At 41.0% G+C, this 25,824-nt stretch overlaps 1 protein-coding gene across 3 annotated transcripts in view; it reads left to right on the top strand.

Moving 5' to 3' along the window:
* Positions 1-15,685, top strand: part of PCSK1 (proprotein convertase subtilisin/kexin type 1) — a 34,914-nt gene extending 19,229 nt beyond the window's left edge. For all 3 annotated transcript variants that reach the window (XM_039545790.1, XM_039545792.1, XM_039545791.1), the window contains exons 9-14: positions 1,772-1,872; positions 3,973-4,206; positions 5,786-5,943; positions 9,086-9,219; positions 11,290-11,451; positions 12,686-15,685. In XM_039545790.1, coding sequence (XP_039401724.1) covers positions 1,772-1,872; positions 3,973-4,206; positions 5,786-5,943; positions 9,086-9,219; positions 11,290-11,451; positions 12,686-13,048 — 1,152 coding nt within the window. In that variant the 3' untranslated portion in view covers positions 13,049-15,685. The remainder of the gene's footprint in view (positions 1-1,771; positions 1,873-3,972; positions 4,207-5,785; positions 5,944-9,085; positions 9,220-11,289; positions 11,452-12,685) is intronic.
* Positions 15,686-25,824: the final 10,139 nt, after the last annotated feature.

The following is a 25,824-nucleotide window of genomic DNA, read 5'->3' as shown; positions in this document are numbered from 1 at the left end:
CCCTCATAATCCAAGATAGGAGGCAGCTGGCAGGGCATTCTCTGTGAGGACTCTAGGACTCTGGAACTTGCTCCCTGTCTCATCCTTTGTCTGAAATAGCCTGAATTTAATGACCTTCAGGGGACATTGAAAAAGACATCTGTTGGTGAGGGTTTTCTAAGAGGACTGAGGGTTTGTTTCCTAGAACAATGAAAGGGATGGAATGGAGTTTTATAGGTGCCTGGCTGGTTAAGTTGAAAATATTATTGTAATGCTGTTGATATTTAATGATGAGTTAGAGTACCTCAGGCATTGGGTCTCTTTTTTTAATTATTATTGAAATGTAAGTAAATGAGTTCAGGTTTTTGTTTTAAAGTCAGGATGTCAATTTGGAACAAAAATGATCACTTTGAAGCAGTTTGAAACTTTGTACAATAAAAGAAAAAAGATTTTGTTCAAAATTTCTTGTGGGAATAAAATTGTAGTTTTCCAACCAACTCTAGTTTTCCAAACTCTGAGATTGATTGTGCTAGATCAGGGGTCGGCAACCTTTCAGAAGTGGTGTGCCCAGTCTTCATTTATTCACTCTAATTTAAGGTTTCATGTGCCAGTCATACCTTCTAAAAACGTTAAAATGTTTCTTTCTACAAGTCTATAATATATAACTAAACTATTGTTGTATATAAAGTAAATAAGGTTTTTACAATGTTTAAGAAGTTTCATTTAACATTACATTAAAATGCAGAACCCCCCCCGACCAGTGGCCAGGACCGAGGCAGTGTGAGTGCCACTCAAAATCAGCTCGTGTGCCGCCTTCGGCACACGTGCCATAGGTTGCCTACCCTTGTGCTAGATGTTCAGCCCTTTTGTTGTGGCTCTGAGCACTTTCCACTCCCACTGACTATAGTAGGAGCAGAACTGCTCAGCACCTTGCAAATGATGCTCAGCAGGAGGCAGAATTGGGCTCTATGTTGCCTTCATTTTTTTTTATTATTGTGGTAACACATAGAAGCCTCAGTCAGGGCTCAGGATCCGATTGTGTTAGGTGCTATATATGTTCAGCACCTAACAGTGTGCGTGTATATATGTATATAGTCCCTGACATAAAGAGATTATGTGCGATAAAGTAGCATTTAAGTAACTATAACAGCTCTGATCTGGTTGATGATAATCTTACAGTGTACTGCATAGGTGGAGGTTAAAATAACTTTTCATTTCAGTAGGTCAAAAGAATGCCCTTCCAAAGTGGCTTCTCTGTAGCTGAGATGTAAAGCTCTCAGCATACTCACTGTCATATATTGCAAGCACATGGGCAGAGAAATTAGGTACTTCATTTTCAATGAAAATGCATGTTTCATTTACAAATTATAGTGCTTCTGAAGAGAAAGCAGAGCGCTACTACTAAGGCTGTGAGTAATTTTTAAGCAAGCAGTAATTTTAAATGTTCTAGACCAAACACAATGATGGGGTTTTATGATTCACAGATGAGTCTGAATCACTTATTTTTATATCTCTCAGCTCTCAGAATATGGCAAGATATTCAATGTGGGAGTACTTTGTTCCAATACAAGGCATTTTGATACAAAAATTATAGTTGAAATAGATATAGTAGGAGGGGTAGATTGAATTATCATCAGATTTAAGCGTCCATTATTTTGTTCACTGGAGGGAAGCTTTTCTACGGTGAATTAAGGTGCACTGGGTAAAGGATGCATAACTATGTATCCAAACATATAAACAATAATGCTTATTCAGCTTTTTTCATGTTAATTTTAGTCGTGTTTTCTTTCAGACAAGTGCTGATCTTCACAACGAATGTACTGAGACTCACACTGGGACCTCTGCATCTGCTCCATTGGCAGCAGGGATTTTTGCTCTAGCTCTTGAAGCAAAGTAAGACTTCCTAAACTCTCTACATATGTAGTCCACTCATACTGTGACTGTACAAAAATGGCACCATCTCACTCAACTGGTACGCTTCCTGTCAGAGTTAGGCCTACTAACTTTAGTGATAAACGTAAGTTAATAGTCCTTTTAACCCCTGCTAGTCAGGCAAATCAACATAGATAAGATAGGGTGAGCCTGGGGATTCTGTTTCATTCTGGGCATCAGCAACAGTCTGTTTACTGAGAGCTTATCTACACTGCCCTGCAGTTTAGACTGTGGAGGTATGAATAGCCTTGCACACTAAAGTGTGGAGTGATAACTCCCCCATGTGGAAGCTACTGGTGCAAACTAAAAGGTTCTTAGTTCGCAATGCCATCACCTTTTTCAAATAGGAGTACATTAATGAGAACTAAGAATCATTTAGTTCATGACCATGGCATCACACGGGGAGCGTAACAGGGTGCGCTTACCACTCTGGCACCTTCTGCTGGCTGTCTTGGGAATTAGCTCTGCGTGTTAGTATGCCCTCTTCAGGTGGTGCCTTGCCATCATCATTCCTGCTCTAGGGCCCACGTCTCTCCAAGGACCACACACCCTCTTCAGTGACACAGCCCTCCAGCCATGCCACACACTGTGCTCCCCCTTTCTGGGGGACCTGCAGTCCTCTGTTCAGCCACTTCCCCTAGTGGCTACTGCAATGAATTGTCTGGTCATTTCCTCATGGCCCCAGCATCCTCTTTGCCCTTGCCTCAGGGCCTCTGCCAGCAAATCCCAGCAGCCATCCAGGAGTTGTCTCTCACTCTTCTGGTTCCTGCTAGCAGCACTGCGCTGTCCAGGGTGCTGGCAGTTCTCTCAGCCCTCCAGGGACACAGTTCTTCTTCCCTGGGCTCCCAGCAGAGACTGCCCTTCTTTACCCTGCAGCTCCCTTTTTATATGGGCCTGCTCGGCCCTGATTGGCTCTCCTTTCAGCCCTACTCTGATTGACTGCCTCTGGCACAGCCTCCCTAGGGCTGCTTTTAACCCCTTTTCTGCCAGTGAGGGGCAGCCGCCCCATCACAGGGCATTACAGTGTAGCACTTTGGTACACACTACCATTCACACCCCCTTAGTCCAAACTTCAAGGCAGTGTAGACATAGCTTAAGTTCCAGTCAGTTACCTGTGAAGGCAATGGGATTGCACATGTGTCAGTGAGCACCTAATGTGAAGACAATAGGGTTGCCCAGGTTTAAATGAGGTGCTAATTCAGTCTGCAGAACCCGTAGTGCTAGTGATGATACATGAACTGGAAAGTATCCAAGACTGAGTCTCTAGGCAGGTCTACACAACAAATTTACAGTGGTGTGACTGCACCGATGCAGCTGCAGCGCTTCCAGTGAAGACTCTACGTTGATGGGAGAAAGCACTCCCATCTTAATGGAAAGTGGGAAGTCCACTTCCACAAGAGGTGGTATCTATGTTGGCGAGAAAAGCTCACTGACATAGCGCTGTCTACACCAGTGCTTAGGGTGGTATAAGTATGTTGTACAGAGGGTGTGAATTATTCACACCCTTGAATGATGTAGTTATACCAAAGTAATGTTGTAGTGTAGATCGGGGCTCAGAGAACAATGCTGAGTTTACAGGTCTGGTAGTTAGAAAAAATGTCTTCGAAAAATCATGTAACCTCACAACAGCATTTTCACAAAATCCTTTTTCAGAGAAGAAATGCACTGTGAGGGAGGAAGGGATGGTCCAATGTTTAGGGCACTTGGAAGTCCTGGGTTCAATTCCCTGCTTCACCAGAGGCTTACTTTAGGCATGTCATGTAGGGCCAGATTTTTAGGAGTACTCAGGACCCTAAATATGTTTTAAAATCTGTCCCTTAGTCTCTCTTTGCCTCAGTTCCCCATCTGTATAATGGCCATAATAGTACTTCCATATTTTGTTGGGGTAAATACATTGTGTGTGGGGATCTCAGATACTATAGTAATGGGGCAAGGGTGCATATAAGCACCTAGCAGAAAAAGATTGCTTTTTCAACATCTTTGTGCATGTAGAGTAAAATTATACCATTAGAGAAAGCTGACTGACAGTTTTGTAGGAATTAACCAGACTTTTTTAAACAGCCCTAATCTAACCTGGAGGGATATGCAGCATTTGGTAGTCTGGACTTCAGAATATGACCCATTGGCCAACAATCCTGGATGGAAGAAGAATGGAGCAGGGTTGATGGTGAATAGCAGATTTGGATTTGGATTACTTAATGCCAAGGCACTGGTGGATTTAGCTGATCCTAAAACCTGGAAAGGAGTACCTGAAAAGAAAGAGTGTATAGTCAAGGACAACAGCTTTGAACCTAGGTAAGAATTTGCATTGAAATTAATACCTCATATCAATTTATCTCTCTCTAATATAAGGCAAGAAGGTAGTATCTTGCGCAAATTTGTCCAATAGGCATAAATGAGATTGAGATATTTAATTTCAGTTTCTTTGGTTTTGCCAAGCTCTATTTCTCACAAATCCAGGGAGTGAGTGAGTAATTCCCCATCTCTTTGTTTCATGTAGTTCATTGTAAGACTGCTGCAAAATACTAAGATCCATGATTCAGTACAGAATGAAGATTCTGCCTGCATGTGTAACCGGCATCTGGATGGATGACACTGCAGGACTATTAGCATTGTTATGCTAAATCCAACCAGTTAAGATGAAGAAATACAAGAAATAGCCCTGATATAGTTTAATTTGTTTTTTCTAAATTGTTCCTAAAATATTTTTTTCTGTAACTTATGTGACATATAGCCCATACCTGACAGTAAAGGTTGTGTCAGCAGTACTCGTGGGGTGATCTGCATAATTCACACTTATCCTGCCATTCCTATGTACAAAACCATCCCAAATGCACTCTGATAAAACCTCGTATATCATACCTGCAAATATTTCCTATACATTGCACATAGACTCAGTATTAACACAGGCAAGCCACAACGACTCTCTTGATAATTAACTTGTTTAATCAATAAGGACCTTTAGACTCTCTTCTTTTTGGTTTTCACATGTTAATTTATGGCTTTGCTGTCTGGAATAAAGATAGTTATAATAAATCTTTAAATGACATCATCTAAGTGCACCAAGTAGAAATATATTACAGCTATGTGGTGTTTCACTTCTTGGTAACCTGTTTATTTATGTTATTTTTATTATAGTGCTTTTTTTTAACTCTCTTGCCTTTTTTTTCCCAATCTGATCTTTTTTCCTTTGTGTTTTGAATTTAATACAGAGAGCTGACGTACATGAAACTTATTAGTTAGGTATTATTACTGCAATCCTTTTATGTTACATTACAAAAACAAAGCTCGCTAGCTCCTACATTTTTAATGCATTGTGTAGGGAGGGATTCAAGCACCAGATTCTCATTAAAGTTAATGAGAATTGTACAGAGAAAACCATGCACAATGCTTTGAAAATATTGGGAAGGTGTAGGCTCTATTCTAGGAATGATTCAGAGGGCTACAGCTGCTGCAGCTTTTTCCAGCCATTTTAACTATATAATAATATTCCTGCTGGTGATTTTACTGAGGTAAACAACATGTACAGCTGATACACTCGTGTGATGCTGTAATTTTAAAGAGAATGTCTTTTAGGAGTCTCTTGGAGAGCAATGTAGACATTAAACCTTGAAAGAATATATTGATTATCCAACTTGCTTGCTTCTGTAGTGTGTGGAAGAAATCAGGCCCGGTCAGTTTAAACAGTTTGGCTGATTTCTGTATTTCATGTCCACTCAGAGCTCCCGGAGGTTCCACTGGCAGTTTTGGATGAGTAAGGAGTGCAGTACATCTTCCCCCAGTCTGATCGTTCATGATACAGGTGTAAAATGCATCCATTGGACTTTATGTAATAAGCTAGTAGGTAACCAAATAATCCCTGTATCTTTGCTAGGTTATTAAGAGCAAACGGAGAAGTAACTATTGAAATTCCCACAAAAGCTTGTGAAGGGCAAGAAAATTCTGTTACATCTCTGGAGCATGTGCAATTTGAAGCAACAATTGAATATTCCCGCAGAGGTGATCTTCACGTCACCCTCACTTCCCCATCAGGTACAGGAGGCAAACAAATGTATTCAAAGAAATGATTAGTTTCTGCTGTTGCAGTGTAAGACATTGATGTTATTAATCTTTCTATAAGAATCACTTAATCTCCCTGTGTTAGAAATGGGTGAATGCATTCTAGGAAAAGTAATTACTTCCAAAAAGGTGCATGCTTGGTGTGGTGCTCAGTGATCTCTCAGTGCTTCAGGTGCTTGCAAAATCTCTGCTTTATTCTATGTCCAGTTCCAACTGGTTGTGCACAACAGCAGGAGCTTCAAAGCACGTTGCCCAGACTCTGTCCGGGAAGCTCAGCCCTTAAAGGTCCAGATCCTCAATGCCTCTCTTGGAGGAAACATGTGGTGAAGGCAGGGATTTGGCTGCCTATGCCTCACTATCTACCTCCATGTCTTTTAAGTTATTCTTGAAAGCAAAGACCTCAAAATGATAACTGAAAATGATACTAAAAGTAGGTTTGCCACACATCCAGGTTTTCTGAGGATTGTTCCTTTTGTGAGGTAGCTGTCCTGAGAATTCTGTAAGGATGCTCAGTAGACACTGCCAGCTCTTCACTTTTACAGGCTCAGAATCACTCCAGATGTCCCATTTTTTGTATCTCAGAGGTAGCAACCATAAATGAAAATGATATTGCAGGGTTGGAAACAGTGATTGGTTAGTTTTGAGGCATCATTTTCTGATGTCCCATATTCCAGAGACAAGACTTCTGGGTATAGTGTTCCAGTGCTGAGGGTGTGTAGCCCATATTGGGGGTTTCTGTAGGACACCAGCTTGTAGTTTATGCTTTGTAGGGTCCAGACAATGACTCAGTGAGTCAACGGAGCTCTGGGATGGGAGTGAGCAAATGCATCACCTGAATGGAGGCATTATGTTTATATCAGGCACCTAGATATTGCAGTAATGGTTGCCTTAAACTATAAAACAAGTAATCTTAACTTTGCCCTGTATTGACACAGGGTTGAGGGGTAGCAATTTAATATGGTCTTTGAGATCAGTGTTATCTGATCTGGGACCACAAACACTAAACTGCATTAATCCTAAACATATACTCATGGCACGGTGTCACTAGAAGGCAGAGTTAGGGTTCTTTGAGTTGTGCATTTGCACCCTTAACTTGTTTGGATTTCTTTCAAGTATAACCTTAACTCTGAATTTCCTGGGTTTACAATGTCTCTTTTGGGGATAATTGCAACATCCTTGAAACGTATTTTACTCTAAATTACTGAGCCATACTCTCAGCATTGACTCCATCTTAGTTTAGATTTTGTCTGGGAATAGATAGGTAGAAACTAGGAAAATACAACCTAGATGGAGCTACTATAAGGTGGATGCATAACAGGTAGGAAAAACATTCCCAGAGAATAGTTATCTTCATAGTCAACCTGGAAGGGCATATCAAGTGGGGCCCCACAGGGATCTGTTCTGGATCTGGTTTTGTTCTATTCTTCATCAATGATTTTGATAAATGACATAGAGAGTACACTTCTAAAGTTTTTAGAAGATACCAAGCTGGGAGGGGTTGCAAGTACTTTGGAGGATAGGATTAAAATCCAAAATGATCTGGACAAACTGGAGAAATGGTCTGAAATAAATAGGATGAAATTCAGTAAGGACATATGCAAAATACTCCACTTAGGAAGGAACAATCAGTTGCACAGATACAAATTGGGAAATGATTGCCTAGGATGGAGTACTGCAGAAAGAGATCTGTGGGTCAGACTGAATAACAAGCTAAATATGAGTCAGCAGTGTTACACTGTTGCAAGAAAAGCGAACATCATTCTGGGATGTATTAGCAGGAGTGTTGCAAGCAAGACGCAAGTAGTGGCTTTTACTCAGGCCAGTACTATAGTGAAAATGCCTTTCCCCTGTTAGAGCTTGTCACCATGGTGTTACAATGTAACCCAGGCCTGGCCTATACATGAAATTTAGGTCCACATAGCTACTTTGCTCAAGGGTATGAAAAAACCACCCCCTGCATGGCATAGCTACAGCTTACACCAACCTAATCCCTGGTACAGATTCAGCTAGGTTGATGGAAGATGCTTCTGTTCAACCTAGCTACCATTGATCAGGGAAGTGGTGTTCCTACAGCGATAGAAAACCCCCTTCCATCACTGTAGGCTATGCCTGCACTATGGGTTACGCCAGCATAGCTACGGCACCATAGCTGTGCCACTAACGTCCCCGTACTGTAGACTTGGCCTGAGTATGAGGCTGGTATACCCTTAAAAGTTAGGTCAACAGAGCTACAGCACTCAGGGATGTGAAAAATGCATTCTGTCAACCTAACTCCTGTGCTAGACATGGCTAGGGCAACAGAAGAATTCTTCTGTCGACCTAGCTACCGCCATTTGGAAAGGTGGATTAGCTACATTGAAAAACCCACTTCTGTCATTGTAGGAGGTGCCTACACTTCAGCACTACAGCAGTGTGGCTGTAGTACCGCAGCCGTGTTGCTGTAGTGCCCTTAGTGTAGACTTGGCCTAAGATACACCCCAAACTCATTGAAAACACAGTGATAAATTTTGCTCTCATTTACTCCTATGCAAACTTTGTGAGCAGAATTTAATCTGCAGAGGTTAAAGTGGGGAAAGCTTTCCTCAGTTCTGTTTTTCATTACTGAATGACTTCATAAGGTAGGAAAGCATGACATTGCCTTCCTAATTCCTGCAAGCTCTTCCCTTGTGGGTGTATGTTACTGTCTGTTAGGGTGTGAGATCCTTGCTGGTGTGATTCTGATACTCCATTACATCTCCTGGATTAACTGCAACCCTCCGTAGTAAATCCTGCTTTGAAATTGGTTTAACAGCTAATATCCAGAAGTAACATTGTCCCATCCCATAATCAAACTAAAAGCAAGTGTAACTGCTCTAGGTGATAGTAGAGTGCAATTGGTGGTTTGATAGTATGCAAGATAAGAGAGCCTTGGATCAACAGTCAAATGGTCTATTCAGTCTTAAAGCAAGCATGGGTATTGTTTAACAAGGTGGGCAGTTCTTGACGATAGGCAAAAATCTCTAAAAGATGATGAATGGAGAGCAGATACAAGGGGAGGATTTACAGGAACTGTAGTTCAACAAAATCAGTGGATGCTTGCTAACTCCATTAATGTTTGTTTGTTGCACTAATACAGGCACCAACACTGTCTTACTGGCTGAAAGAGAGAGAGATAAGTCTCCCAATGGCTTTAAAAACTGGGACTTCATGTCTGTTCACACATGGGGAGAGAATCCAAAAGGCACTTGGACTTTGAGAATTACTGATGTGGTAAGTATGTGTGCGTGCTAATTAACCAAGTAGATGAGTTGGTGACATAGACCAGTGGATCACTAACATCATCCAGGATGGAGAACAGCTGGAGTTTGTTCAGTGAAAAACTAATTTATTTAAAAACAAAACAAAACATGCACCTGGATTAAAGTGGAAAAGGACAGGCTAAAGAGATAGAAATTCAAAAGATAGGGCCAAATTCAGCTGTGTAAAACCAGGGTAACTTCATGGAAGTGCGACTATCAGCCAAATTTAGCTTTTAATAATTTACCATGCTGTACATACTCCTCACATGGCTGAAGAATAACCATTTAATGCACTTTTTGTGGGTTTTGAAATGGAATATGTAATGGATTACTTGCAAATTAATTTCCTGGGGAGTAAAGCACAAGAAGAGGTCTAGTCTCTTCTTGGTATATGCACATAATTTTCATTGACTCAAAAGCTTGTGAGTCTATTAATTCCTGGTGACCTGAGAGAGCAATTCTGATGTATATCTTCCCCTATATTCTCTCTCAAAGTAATGAATGGTCCACAAGGATTATAGCCAAGAAATCTAGATATATATAATAAATGTTTAGTAAACCTTATGGGAATATGGATTACATTACAACAGTGAGAGGTTTGAGAAGAAACTTGCTTGGTAGATGACTGAGAAATCATTCTCTTCAAAGGGAGAGCAATCAATCCAAGCTCACTCACCTCTCAAGACTTTCACGGAAGTAGTTTGGTAATAAGCTTGTCACTAAGGGCAGATCCTATCAGGTGCTGAGTGCCTCCTATGAGACATATGAGCGTATCCAACCCCTTTGGTCTCTATAGAAATCAGTGGGAGTTGAAGGTGCTCAGCACCTTTCAGGATCTATCCTTTAGACCTTAGTCCTGGAAAAGGAACACTGATTCTGTTTTTCTCTGTGGGACATCTTTAATTGGAGGATCACCATGTAGAGAAATAAATGCTGCATTGTGGAATGAGAGGAACTTGTAAGCAGCAGAGTAATGCCAAGCACATAGCAGGTGGAGAAGGCAGCAGAAACAAACATTATTCTCCACAGGGAGCTCTGGAGTAGTGTTAATACTACCTGTAGGATTTGTAGGATTGTCAGATAATCCCATGGTTAGAGGTGCCCTAATCAATAGCTCATTGTAACAAGGCATAATATTTCTTGGAATGTATATAAGAAGAGCATTTTGTTTTTAGTTAGATGGATAGTCATGCTCCATCTTCAAATACGAGATACCTGAACTCTCAAACAAATCCCGCCTTCTCCCTGAAAAACAATGTACCATTTCTTCAGCTTCTGGCACTTTTTGTTATTCCAGAAACAGTTTCTCACACTACTGACCCCACTTGTAATTATAGCTACCCAATGAGATCCTCACTTAGATTTACTGCTAACTTTAAATAGTGTTCACAGCCTTTAAATCTCAAGGCTAGTAATGTAGGGTTTTATTAGAATAGGTGTATCTTCAGCAGCTGTCTTAGTTCAGGTAGACAATTGAGCAAGAACTCTGAAGATGATATTTGTTGAAAACATGTTCCAGAAAATTCCATATTTGACTTTTCCCTTATCAGATTTTAAAATTACTGTATTACACAGTCATGGTCCCAAACCCTATTGCTTGCAGTAATGAGCAGTGTTACTACTGTACAACACTATTAAAAATCTATTGCTCACAGTGCAGAAATTGCTGTCCAGTGGCTCAGAGAACAAGTACTAACAATATGAAATATCTGCTTTAGTAATTTTTGGCATTCTGTACTATATTTCTACCTGTAATGACTGAACTAATGATAATGATACTTATTAAAAACATACATGTACTTTTGGCATAGTTGGGAAAGTTTAGAATCACTGGACTCATTCTCATCTTCTGCTGTGCATCATACATTATGTATCATATCAGCGGTATATTTCAGTGCTTGTAAATCAGCATCTAAATTTACATTTAAAAAGTACTATAAACCATTCGTGTGACTCCTGTCTTTGTTGACATCAGCCGTCCTCTCTCTTCTCTCTCATTCCCTGAGTCTATGCTAATACAATACTCATGCTTGTCCCTTAGTCTAGGAGAATGCAGAATGAAGGAAGAATTGTGAACTGGAAATTGATTTTGCATGGCACTTCTACTCAACCTGAACACATGAAGCAGCCTCGTGTATACACATCCTACAATGCTGTGCAAAATGACAGAAGAGGAGTGGAGAAGATGGCAGACTTTGTAGAGGTATCAGTCACTTTGTGGTGTTTCCTACATATTTTACTTTTAATTCTTAAAACAATTTAGAAAAAATGGTGGTTTTGCTTTTTTGAATGTGCCTATCTCTCTATTAATTTCAACCAGCCCTGTTCATTTGTGAGCTGTGTGAGTATTGTGATGTGATCTGTACCAACAATGGACTATTTCATTTATCTTGTGGTTTGATACATGACATGAGGGACCTAGTGATCATTTTATGTTATCAGTTCTCAAAACGAACTATCCACTCAGTCTGTAAAGAAGCTGAATAATGTGTGTGGGGGGGACCCCTCCAACAATCAAGCTGCATTTTAAGGTCTAATCACTTATAATGATTCCAGTGGGAGTAGGATCAGGCCCTAAAAGAGCATGCCAGCTCTGGTGCCTGCCGTGAGGTTTGGAATGAAGCACCTACAAATGGTTCTATGTAGTTTAGGGAACCTCTGATCCTGAATGTTTACCAGAAAACATGTTTACAGCCTCTGTGTCTGGGACTTGGTGACAGATACATATGATTATAATACTTTCCACTTTTAAAATACCTGCTTATCTGAAAGTTTTCAGAGCACTTCACAGGCATTAACTACATAGTCTCACATCACACCTAATAGGTAGGTTGGTATATCCATAGGATATATAGATATCAATTCATCAGTCTGAAGAAGCACAGCAACAGTCCACAACAGTGTATAATGGGAAGAGAAGTAAAACTGTAGTCAGATGACACTGCAGAGGGAAGTTGCTTGGCAGAATGTATCTGGACATTATTTTCATGTCTCATCTGAAACAGCACCCCCAGCAGAAATTTATTCACTATTTTGGGGTGTTGATTTAGTCCTGTTTGAGAGGGGAAAATGCCACCTACTGAGTCACCACTTCATGCACTAGCTCCTGAGAGGTGTTCTTTCCAAGTTTGTACCCAATCCAACTGTATTCACCTTTTAAGATCTGCAGGGATAACTATATAATGTAGGATGGTAGCTAGGTACACAGAATAGATAACCAGCTAGTAGAGTCCAAATTAACACTTTTATGATATGTTACTTATTTGGGATATTAAACATTTTGCACAAGATATTTGCAATCCCTTTCCTGGTGCCAGTGGTTCCTAAATGATCAAAGTAGCATTTATTCATGCACACAAATCCCTATTAATAACAAGGCCTACTTCAATCAGCATTTCACTGATACCTAACACTTTTGATGCTGTTCTGTATTTTAGGATCATACCACGCAAGAGAACCTGAGTGCAAAACCCAAGGTCACCGAAGGTACCAGCAGTAGCACTGATAAAATGGGAGACAAAATCCCGTCAGAGGCAATGCTTCGTCTATTGCAAAGTGCTTTTAGCCGGCACATGGCCCAGAATCGAGCACCAAAGAAGACTCCAAATGAAAAGTTAAATATTCCATATGAACATTTCTATCAAGCCCTTGAAAAATTAAACAAACCCTCCCAGTTAAAAGACTCTGAGGACACTCTGTACAGTGATTACGTTGACCTTTTTTACAATGCCAAACCATACAAACATAGAGATGATAGACTGCTGCAAGCCTTGGTTGATATTCTGAATGAAGACAACTAAAATATAGGGTATGGTACTGAGTTGGAAATATTCATGCTCCCCACCCCCACTGCCCTTTTCTGAAGTATATTCTACACTTTACTCATGTGATTACTACTTTGATTGCTTCATACTTAACGAGGATGTCAAGCGGTGGGAAACAAATAGGAAGTGTAATTTGTTAGTGGCAAGGCACTAAGTTGAAGGGTATCAGTGACCGCTCTATTCCAGGGCTTCTTAAACTTCATTGCACCACAACCCCGTTTTGACAACAAAAATTACTACACGACCCCAGGAAGGGGGACCAAAGCTTGAGCCCATCCGAGCCCCGCTGCCCCAGGCGGGTGGGGGGCGGGGAAACCCAAAGCCCGATCCCCACTGCCCCAGGTGGGGGGCAGGGGCAAAGCCCAAGGACTTCATCCCCAGGCAGGAAGCCTATAACCTAAGCCCCACCACCCAGGGCCTCAGGCCTCAGGCTTCAACTTCAGCCCCAAGTCCCAGCAAATCTAACACCAGCCCTGGTGACCCCATGAAAATGGGGTCCCGACCCACAGTTTGAGAACCTCTGCTCTATTCAGATCTTGTCTTCATTATCACCAAAAGAAGTAGTTTCTTCCCTCTGGCATGAAATGCAACTATATTCCTCTGAAAATACTACAGCTTCACTTCAAACTCTGTTTCCTTTCCCTATTGTTTTCCACTTGATTCCTGTAGCAGGCAGTGTTTTTGAACAGAACTGCCAGTGCTTTGTGAACTGCCAAGGAATGGGGAAATACCATTTTCCCTGTAGTGAGTGTATCAGTCCTTCTCACACCTGGTATTCTCACAAGACTTAATGCTGGCTGCAAATTCTGCCTCGTGCAGATTCTAGAGCAGAGAGGAAGCTTGCAATGGGTTTGAGCTTTGCAGACAGTTATAAATCAAGAGAATTCAGGAGATTAACTATTCTTTATGATCCATGGCTGGAATAAAGTATTGGACTTGATTCTGATCACACACCAGGGAGTTACTCCTGATTTACACTAATCCAGAGTTACACTGGTATAAAAGAGCTCGGAATCAGTAACTTCAGTGTTGAAAATATTGCACAAAAGTCTGTGACCAGCTTGTCTTCTCCCTAATCTCACTGTGGCCTAGGGAGAGGACCTCTATCCACAGAGAACACGGCAAGACTGGATGTGGGCATGCCAATGGCTGATTGCAGCATTTCTTAAATCTTTTGGAGGGATGAGGGGTAAATGGAGAGAGAGAAAATACCAAGATAGGAAGAAATTGTATAGGCCTGAAAAAGGAGGGAAAGAATAGATAAGAGGGGGAAAAAGGATGAAATGGAATGTGAGTAAAGAGGAGGCAGCAGTCAAAGACAAGGAAGAGAAAAATGAAAGGTCAGAATCAAAAAAGAAAAGAGAGGAGGGAGAGGGAGATGGAGGGAAGTCCCTCAGAATGGTCCCTGCAACTCTTGTCAAGTAAAGTGCTGCATCCAGAAGATCTGATTCAAACTGGGGGACTGGCTGAGTGGAGGAGTCAGACCACCTTATCTAACGTAGGAAGACAAATTCTGAGACAAAATGACTGAGGGATAGTGGATGTCAGAGTAGCAATGTTTCATATATTTATTTTAATTGAAATCAAGATGGGCCCAGGGGTGCTGGAACTAGGAGTGCTAGGGGTGTGGCAGCACCCTAGCTTGAAGTGGCTTCCATCATATACAGAGTTTACAGTTTTGTTCAATGGCTTGCAGCACCCCCACTATACAAATTGTTTCATTGCCCCGAATGGGTATAGGTTTTGTTGCTCATAGAGTCAAAAAATAGTGCACAGCTGAATACTCAGTTAAAAAATTGAGGGAACCCTGGGCAGGGTAATACAAAGACTGTAAGTGAAATGGAAAATGTAATGTTTCTCTACAATGCCAAAGATACCTGATATTGATATTGACTAGAATTTACATTATCTATCTATCTATCTATCTATCTTTTTCCAAACAGCTTTTAGAAATACTTGTCACTGTTTCAGTATCTCCATTTCATAAATGATGCTGGTATCTCTCAAACTAGGAGCTTAACATTTTGCTAATACTTCATCAGATTGAACACAGACTTTCAAAGCTGTTGTGAAATTCTGTTGTTTAAAACAAAACCTGGTTACTCTCATAGTAACGACTGTTAAATTAACAATAAAAAATAGCAGGATTTCTTTTATAACAACTTTGAAAATCTCTGATTTCTCATTCATTCCAACAGTAGCATACATTTGTAGGGCCTAATTCTGCATGAAGCCAGCTTTACACTAATGCAACTCAACTGATGTAAGGAATTTCTCCTGATTTACACCAGTATGAGTGAGAGGAGAATCATATTCTACCCACTTTTCAAAGTTGTGACTTCCTGTTTGATCTGTCTCTTGTTACTAAATCTCCTCTTCTCTGTGCTAATTTGCAACATTTTCTTTAGCATGGAAAGCAGTCAAAATGTTGAAATGGTCCAAGCCAAAAAGCATTCTCATGATGTTCCTTAATTCTACTACTGTTTAGAGAGACAGGCAGTTCAGAGACAACTTACCTTGACTAATTTGAAAGGTAGCACTGGGCAGGGGGAAGTGCAGGATAATTTCCACCCGCGTTTTAGTTTTTAGAACAGGGAGCTACCCTGTCAAGAACACAACACTGCTAGGATGTGTGTACAGCTGGATGAATAACTGATTTTCTGGTGCATTGGCAATTCCAAAAATGTTCTAATTTTATTTTCCGGTTGGCCTCAAACCAAAATCTTTCAGAATTCTCATTAAATCCAAAAGTAGAAAAAATTGTTTTGGGTCAGATATTTTGTTTGACTGAAAAGGAAATATTTCATTTCAATTTCAAGTATTTTCTGTTGTTTTTTAAAATAAAAGTGAATGAAATTTTAAAATAAAAAGAACATAACATAGGAATTGCCATACTGGGTCAGACCAAAGGTCCATCCAGCCTAGTAATCTGTCTATTGACAGTGGCCAATGCCAGCTGCCCCAGAGGGAGTGAACCTAACAGGTAATGATCAAGTGATCTCTCTCCTGCCATCCATCTCCACCTTCTGACAAACGGAGGCAAGGGACACCATTCCTTACACATCCTGGCTAATAGCCATTAATGGACTTAACCTCCATGAATTTATCTAGTTCTCTTTTAAACCCTGTTATAGTCCTAGCCTTCACAACCTCCTCAGGCAACGAGTTCCACAGGTTGACTGTGTGTTGTGTGAAGAAGAACTTCCTTTTATTTGTTTTAAACCTGCTGCCCATTAATTTCATTTGGTGGCCCCTAGTTCTTATATTATGGGAACAAGTAAATAACTAAAAAGGTACTTTAAATTGAAAATCAAAATGTTTCATTTAAAAAATGTCCAAAGAAAATATTTTGACATTTTCAGAAATTTTATTTGTTTATATACGAACAGTTAAGATAAAACACACACAAATTTGCTAAATGTTTTGGTGTCACCAAATCTGCATTTTTTGCCAGACAAAATTTCAGCTGCAAAATTTCAGCTAGCTCTTGTATCAGTCCAGCTCTATTGTTGTGTCAAGATTCTTAGAGGCTGCTTTCTTCAATGAACAGCAGTAACAGCTAGTCCTCGCTGTAGGTGAAAATGATTACTGCTCACCTTTGGTAGCAACAGCAGTAGCAACAATGGCCAGTCCGTGAATGCATTGCTCATGTTAACCATGTGGAATATACATGACCCTTCCTTTGCTTTAAGCCCAGTCCCCATGCTGTAGCCAAAGTTTCATCAGAGACCAGCTTTAAAACTAACCTCCTGAAAATCTCTCTCTTGAATCTTTCCAACCCAGAGTATATTGTACAGACGTAAATTATTTTTATTGTTAGTCTTTTCTTGGTGCCTGTGTGGGTTTTGTGAAAATGTAAAAGGAAAAAAAAGACTAAAATGTTTTCTCTCAGAATTTTAAATTATATTTTCTTTACAGGTATTTATAATATATCAAAGCTTTTATCAAACAGACAGAATTTTAAAAGGCATAATAAAATATATTAAAGCACCAGATTTTTCTTGAGAAAGAGACAATTTCATCCAATAAAGTATTTTTAAAAGGCAAGTTCAACTACAGCTGCAACATGTATGTGATGTGATGTTAAAATTACATTTGTCTAATAATAGCATAATACAGTATGTTAGCAGAGCCCAGAGTGTGTGGTCTTAACATTTTTAAAGAAAAGACAAAGGCACTTAGCTTAGCTAAGAAATATGAAATGTAATTAGATTTACAAAGGATGAGTGGCCTCATCCCTGAGACAGGGGCGGAGGGGGAGAGGAGATAATATATATTTTGTTGTATACAGAGAATTTACAAAGGATTTCTCTGGCAATGCAGAAGATGATATTGTGAGGCTGATCTTCCACCATTCAAGTCAATGGGAGTTTTGCCATTGTCTTCAATGACAGCAGGATCAGTCCCTGTGGGTCTGAAATATAAAAGCACTCTATTTGCCTGCGATCACTAACAGAAGCACGTGTCTCACATGTACCAGCTTTATAATGAAGTGACACACAAGCATAGGGATCTTGATTTTTCCACTGCCTTGCATCAGAATAGCAACATTTAACATCTGTTTTGCAAAGCTGGTAAATAACAACCCAAGGTACCAGGCAAGGGAGCATCAGGCCCTTTTACAGTCTCACGGTAAATTGTCCATGAAGAATTTTCTTTGAAAAGGGGAACTCTTGGCTGGTGTAAGTCTGATGGAGATGTAGGGGCATGGCAAGGAAGGGCAGAGCAGGGGAGCCAAGGGCTGGACAGGGACCTGGTGGAGGGCAATTCTGGTATATCAATCTTCCACTGATATACGGCTCATTAGGAACCATATACTAGTTATTCAATTTAGAGTACACCCCATGCTGTTCTGATGTTAGCACCAAACCAGTTCAGGGCCAGAAAGATGTAACTGACTCCATAAGGCTCCCCTCATCCAGTCACTACTGCATCCGTAGATCTCGTACACAGGGGAAAATTGAGCCTTTAAATCTTAGCTTTCTAAAATTAAGCTAGGTGGAAAGGGTTAAAGTTCTACTATTTGTTACCTTATATACAGATGGTAGGCTTATAGAAATGATATTTGAGTGTTCATTTCTGTGTGACTAGAAATAGAAGGAGGCAGCTGGTGAATCATTACAACTCATAGATTTCTGTTGGAACAGCAAACTAAAATCTCCCAGTGCCATTTTTCAAACAGTACAGACTTTAGGAAGCAATAGGCTCCTAACAAGTAGGCTCCTAAAGTCTGCAGTGTTCAGCTTTGAAAATAAATTGAAATGAAAAAATTGTAGGAAAACCTTTTCCAATCATTTCAGAAGCATTATTATGATTGGGGGAGTCTAAATAAACTATGTCCTTACCTTACCTTACCTTACCTACAACATACTTGCATAGTTAAAACGTTGCTATACAATCAGATGTGTCCTTTTATAATGCCCATTTTATCCCAAGACCTGTGGATATACCCAGCCTCACAAAATGAGAACTCACCAGCTACTCATTCAAATAAATGGCATTCTAGAGAGCTCCAACCATGGAAAATGTATATTTTCCCTTGAATCAACTCCTCAACCATTAACGGTTCAGTTCACAGATTGAAAAGACTCAAGCTTCCATCCCATTAGGCATAAATATAAATTATTTAAGCAAACACTTTGCGAGCCTAATGACAGGCACTCATTAAAAATACCGTTTTGTTGTACTGTCACAATTTATGAGCAAATGTGAAGCAATAAAGGATGGAAGTTTTGCTTCAAACACAAGGAATACCTAATGTAAAAATTTAAGCCAAGTACTGTCAAGTTCCATTAATATAACAGAGAAAAATAGAAAGATGGTGTATAAAGGAATAAATAGTTATCAGGAAAATAGCTCTTAATGGTTATACTATTTCAGCTATTTAGATCTCTATGACCGCATGTAGCTGAGAGTAAATCTTTTTCCTGTTGTGACATTCTTCACCATGAATAAATGGATTTGCTGTTATTTCACGTTGTAACATTTTATTTAACTATGCATGTATGTTATCAGTCAATGCTCCAAATCATTAGTATGCAATATAATGCCATGCCATTTGTTCTGATAAGGAGATGCACTTAGAACTCAAGGCCTGCAGTTTTGCTTATGGTGATTTGCAAAGTGCCCCTGTGAAATAAAACAATAAAGGTTAGACTAAAAATCAAGCCATATGTCAGCTCCATTAAATGTAGTGAATTAGTGCAGTAGTCCTACATTTTAAGACCAAGTAGGCTGTAGTGCATGGCACTGCAAACATCCAGGAAGCAAAGGGCATAGCCAATCAATAGCTCAGTCAAATATCCTATGGCTTATAGTTATAAACAAAAATATTAAAAACAGATTTTTAAAAGCTGTAGCTATTAATTTATCTCTATTATTTAATAGTATTTCAGTGATTTGGCTTTTAGACTGATACAGCATGCCTGAAAGATGTTTTTCAAAAATACTTAAAGATGTAAGAAACAGACTTTCCGTTAAAAATGTGTTTGTCATGGGCAGAGTGGACCCTGACTCCTATTAAAGGGGCCAGTCACCCTGTGACAATATTTAACCATTAACTTCCATCAGCTCCTCTCAGGCCATTGCAGTTGATCAGCCATAAAGAAGATGCCATTAGAAGAAAGCTTAAATACATATTTATATGATAAAGCCATTTACATTGATGGCAGAGCATGGCGTTATTTGGAAAGAACAGGAATGGCAGAGGGTCATACAGAAGGAGCAACAGTGTGATAAAGGCCAAGTTCTAAGCTGCTTTTTGTTTCCTTGCTTTTCTTGATTTCGTGTCAGGCCTTAATATTAACAATATGTGGACACTTTTTTTTTTGAACTGTTAATGTGATAAATAGCTGATATATCTGCCCTGCTAGAAAACTGACCCTTATCCATAACGAACTATTGATATTTCTAAATTAGCAGTAAACTGTTTGGGAGCCTTTAGGGTGGAGAGGGTTAAATTGTTTTTAAAAGAAATATTTGAATAACAAGGCTATGTATTGCATTAGGTACAGTAAGTGCTTGATCTTGGATCTTTCATGAAGACACTACAGTGAAATTTTTTCCAAAGTATCTATTCATTTTGGATTGTTCGGGTTTTGGGAGCCCAATTTCAGACACCTGGGGTCTGATTTGCAGTGAGGCTGAGCATCTATAACTCCAGCTGATTTCAATGAGAGCTACTGCTGCTTAGTATCTCTGAAAATCAGGCTCAAGCTGTATCTGGTTGAGCACCCACCACAAAATGGAGACACTCCAAATCAGTGGCTAATTCTTAAAAAATTTGGCCTCGGTATAGTAATTGGGTCAAAGGCTGCACTCTCAGAGGGTGTGATAGGGTGTTTACACTCCAGTTGCCCAGAAGGGGTCTAATAAACCCAACAAGCCACAGTTGAGGGGAATTAGGTGGCTAAGTAATCCCTTGACTGACTGAGGAAGCCCAGCTGAGGAGTAACAAACTGGGCTGGGACTATACAGACAGGAAACTGGTAGCAGAGGAGGTAGCTGGGAAATAGACGGCATTCACTTCCTAGGGAAAGGGAGGAGATTTTAGAGGCTGCAGAGACCAGTAGCTTGCAGTTGCTTCCCAGGAGGAGAGAGTCATGAACCTGGCAAACCTGGGGGGGAGTGCTAGATGGTAAGGAAAAGGCAGTAAGGTTCAGGGAGAACAGACCTTGATTGCTGGCTTAGAGGGTCCCTGAGCCAGAACCCAGAGTAGAGGATGGGGCTGGGTTCCCGTGCCAGCCACTGAGGGAGAAGCACTATGTGTCAGTGAATGGGAAGATTGTCCAAGATTGCTAAAGGAAGACTTTAGTATCTTGGAAGGGGAAAATATGTACAGTGACCTGGCTGGAGGGCTGAGTATGAAGAGTCAGCAGTAGCTTGTGGACCAAGAGAGCGGCTGGAAACCGACAGAGGCGAAGAGATGGTGTGGAATCATAGGAAGGGGTGTTGACTGTGTGAGCTAGTCTGCAGAATGACCAGGAGGAGGTGCCATCCTAATGGTGAGTGGAGCATTCCCTAACAGAGGCCTATACACTATCTTTAGGCGAAATTCCCTTTGCCTACAATGAGCCCCACTCAGCCAACCATTTAAGTACATGCTTCAGTCCAACTTTCTGAAGCAAAACACCTCAGCATGTGTCTAAACTCTGGCTTAAGTCCCACTTAAATATGTGCCTGAGGTTAGGAATGTGCTTTGCTGAGTAGGAATGGACTGTTGAATTAGGGTCCTTCTGCACAGAATAAAGGCAAGTGAATTTGAAGGTTTATTCTAGTTATTCTGAATGTCTATCTGCAATTCTATATCAAGAGTCATGCTTAGATTTCATACACTGGCTAACTGAATTTCATTGAATGGTTACATTTCAGTGTATTGGATTTCATATTAGTGAATCTCATTCCTTCTCCTTTAGAAAAAAAGGAATTTTCAGTGTATAAGATCCTTTGTCTTTAGCAGTTAGTTTCACAACAGTTCTCTAACAGCAACTCCAGACATCCTACTGTCTACACAACTTAATTTTTATTTTATCAGCCATCTGACTATCTTAGATTCTCTCAGAATATCTGTGACAAACCTGAAGGTCAGACAATTTTATCCTTTTGGCATAAGATGATAAACAATATCATCTAAAATATTATTATTGCCTGTCCAGCATCTTGACAGATGAAAGGAGATGCAACAAAGTTGATCCACCAGTGGTGCTTAGCCACGGCATGGAAAAAGAGCCCGATGAGCCAGTGGCAAACCTTCCCACAGTGCTACAGGTCCACTTGCCAGATGGAGGTTGAAGCACACTCTGCTTCCTGGCTCACCTGTGGGCCTCAGCCTGGGCTCTCTGATGGCTCTTGTTGTCAGAGTTGCTACCGGTGTGGTGCTCTGCTCTCTCCAATGTTGATATCACTCAGCTGCGTGCGTGTGTTCCCTCTGTGTGCTGCCCCAGCTCTGCGCAGATAGCTGACACAGCAGACCCGATGAGAACCCCCAATGACCACAAAGTCCAGTAAGATGCAAAGTCACATCGACTAGGTTTATTGCGACCTTAGACACAATGGCAGTTCCCTGTAGGTTTCTTAGCCTAATTCAGGGCATACTACGAGAAATTGCCTCTTGGCAATGGACCTGGCTCAGTCAGTGGCGGGACTTTCCACTGCCCCCTCGGCCGGACAAAGACACCGCCCCAGGGATGCATTCTTATACACAGATACAAACAAGTTACACATCACTCCTGACATATTGAGGGGCCACCCCTCTACGCAGCGAGGTTCAACCTCTCTACGTATTAAGGTGCCGCCTTCTACCTTGTACATGTTGGTTTGATCAAAACAACTCTATCCATCATTTTACCCTTTTGCCCCTGTCATTGGGATGGGTCGGCCTGTCCTTTTATTATCTATGGAATGTTTCAGTATAGTGTATTGTAGTGCTGTGTTTATACTTCAGTATGCTAGATAAATATATGTTTATGCAGCATCAGCCCTTTTCTTGCCAGCTTCTGTGAACTGAGCCGGCCTTCAGCTCACAGCCTCACTTTGCTTTTTAGCTAAGTCTTGTTCATTACTTTAGTTCAGGCCTCAGGCCTCATACTGGGCCTTTATCAGGGCCTGCACTTACTACAGCTCTCTGCAGTGACTGCACCACCCTTAACCTGGCTTCTCCAAACTGAGCGATTGTGGGCAGGATTTTCCCGGTTATCAGTGGGAATGCTGAATTTCTTGAGGTCTTGCTTGACCATGTTGCTGTATCAGAGCTTTGGCCTTCCTCTGCATCTCAGGTGGTTCTTAAGTTGACCATAGAACATAGCCTTCAACTGATGATCTTGAGGCATTATTATAATTATTGGTGTAATCTCATACTGCACAGTGCTTTACAAATACGTAAGACCCGTGCCCTAAAGAGCATACAATCTCGGGGACAAATTCAGAATTTACATTGGGGTAAGTAAGCACAGAGTAACTCCACTGTCTTTGAACTTATTCCACATGTGTAACTGAGAGGTGAATCTAGCACTCAGATACAAGTCAGACATCCTATTGCAGACGGAGGGAATGGTGAAAGAGTAAGATGGTGAACTGGGGAGAGGAAGGTATAGACCCAGGAGAGTGTTTTCTGCCTTTCTTTTTCTTCCTTTACCAATAACTTGCTATTTGTTACATTGTCTTGTTTCCAAGTTTCCCATATAATCTCAGGGATATTCAGGACAGTAACATCACAAAAACTTTCTGCAGCTCATTGCTGATCAATTGTAATTTATGTTTTAAAATCATGTGCTTGCTTGTTCTCTGGTGTCTCCCATTCCTGCCAACATCCGTACTCCTAAAACCTCATAGACAAAGGCCAGCATTTTCCAACTGGGGTGTCCAAGGTTTGGCACTTTAGGCCATATCCTTAGTTGGTGCAAATTAGCATACATCCTGTGATGGGGTATACAAACCTCACACTGGCCAGGAATGGTTAATGAGGTGCTGTGGTCTCAGTCTGCCCACCCTGCTGCATCTGCAGTAGGTGTCAGGCTTGGAGGGGGAGGTTAAAAGGGGACAGCAGTGCTCAGGTAGGAGCTCCCTGAGATGGCGAGGAGATGGCTGATTGGAGCCAGGAAGTGCTTTAGCTTCTGCTGCCTGCTAGATCCTCCCTGAGGGAATGTGGGACTCCACTTGATGTCCTTGAGCGGCTGCTACCTGCCCAAGTCTCCCTGAGGAAAGGTAGGCCTGCTGTGAGACTAGTGCTGTGACTTGCTACCAGAAACTTGCATCAGAGGCTGCTGCCTGCCAGAGCCTCCCTGAGGGAAGGTAGCCCTGATGTGAGACCACTATTTGCTACCAGTGCCTTGCATCCAATGAAGTGGGTATTCACCCACGAAAGCTCATGCTCCAATGCGTCTGTTAGTCTATAAGGTGCCACAGGACTCTTTGCTGCTTTTGCTTCTTACTGTGAGGTAAGACTGGCAGGTGATGCTTTGTCTGACGGGGTAATAGCTAAATAAACCTGTTTTGGGTTTTGCTACACATGGCTGAGGTCTTGAAACTATGACCAGGACAAATCACTTCTATTGACTTCAGTGATGCCAATTTACACCAAGTGAGGATCTGGCACCTCTGTCCATGTTTAGGCATATGAATTAGTGTCCTGATTTTTCAGAGAAGTTAAGCACTCTGGACTCCCAGTGAAGTCAATGGCAGTTGTGTGAACTCAGGAGTGAGGCATCAGAGACAGAGTTCAAAACTCATCTTAAGTCTGCAGTATAATTACAAAATAGTATTTATTATAGGCTCTCTGACCAGCAAAGACTGGGATTTTCAAGAAGCCTGAAGATGCTTGGTGTGCAACTCCCATTTGGTTTTCAATAGCATATGACATCTAACTCTCAGGCTCTTTTAAAAATGCCAGTGCATAACACAGGCTTCTGGAACCAAATATGTCTCCTACAGGTTGCAATGCATGACAAGGGGATTATTCACCTTTGCTTTAAAAGCTAACATGGGTACAAGCATTCTAATTAATTAAAAAAGAGCTGAAACTCAAGTGGTCAGTGTATCCTGTTTGCCTGCATCTGCTTCATTGTCAAGTCATACAATGAGGTTCTTTGTGTGGATGGGAGTGCCAATCAGTTGTAGAAGAAAATATTTAATTTACTGCATTGTACCTTGCACGCAAAAGAGGTCGCTAGCTGGATTCTATTGTCACTTAATGGTGGTCAGAACTCTCTTCTGTATCACTAATGGAGTTGATCCACCAGCCATAATTACTTTTTTATATATTTACACTATTGTCTTTCAACCCATTCAAAAGAACTGAATCAAGAAAAAGTTAGCAGCATAGTTAGCCACTTACATTTTAAGAGCGACCTTTTTGCTTCGGTAAGAAATCTTCTGAAATCCACAGAAAATGATTAAAGGAAGGTGTGGTATGGTGTTGTTGTTGTGTTTGTTGTTTTTAAAGAGTTCATCTGCATTATAGAACCACATGGGGGAACTGAGCAACAATGTTCAGTTTCCAAATAAAGTGAAAGCTTGACTCATCTAGCAGTTTGAAGACATGGTGTAGACAGTATCACAGCATTCACAAATTATACTATCTGCCAGCTAGAATACCATTCTCCACTTGCATGTACTATTTGCAGGACTGAGAGAGGCAGGTCTAGGCCTGCCCAAAAGTAAAGGCCCATCCCCTCACTAATGGGGGGGAACTACTGAGCCCAGACCACAACTAGTATATGGGACAACTAAGGAGAGAACAGAAACAGGAGTGAGATCAAATGTTAAAAATGAGGGGGGGCACTGAACAGAGCAACCTGGACAGCACCCACCAGTCCTCAAAGATATCTAAGGAGTAAGTGGGTGCTGCCCAGAAGAACTCTGCCCAGAGGCATGATCATATGAGGAACTGAAAATAGGCCCCCAGTTGCAGAGCACCCCCATTCACCTGCATGTACCTGCAAAAAGAGGAACTGAAAACTCATATCCTGTCAGTTGATTTTCCCATACTGCCCCCTAAAGACACACCAGCATAGGGCTTGCCTACACTGTAATGGATTTGCCAGTATAACTAACGTAGATGCTGATCGTATAGCTTATAACAGTTCTCTGAACAAAATAAAGCGTTCTCTTGCTAGTATAACTGTCTATAATATGGCTTTTGCTGGTATTTAAATGTCACTTACAAAAGTCACACCCCTAACCAACATTATTATACCAGAAAAAGCTTCTAGTGTAGTCTTGGCCTTAGTTTCTCTCTGCCATTTGGGAGTGGGGGA

This window comes from Mauremys reevesii, linkage group 6, assembly GCF_016161935.1.
Source record: "Mauremys reevesii isolate NIE-2019 linkage group 6, ASM1616193v1, whole genome shotgun sequence".
NCBI classification, from domain to species: domain Eukaryota; kingdom Metazoa; phylum Chordata; order Testudines; family Geoemydidae; genus Mauremys; species Mauremys reevesii.
This window is presented reverse-complemented; position numbering and strand designations above follow the sequence as displayed.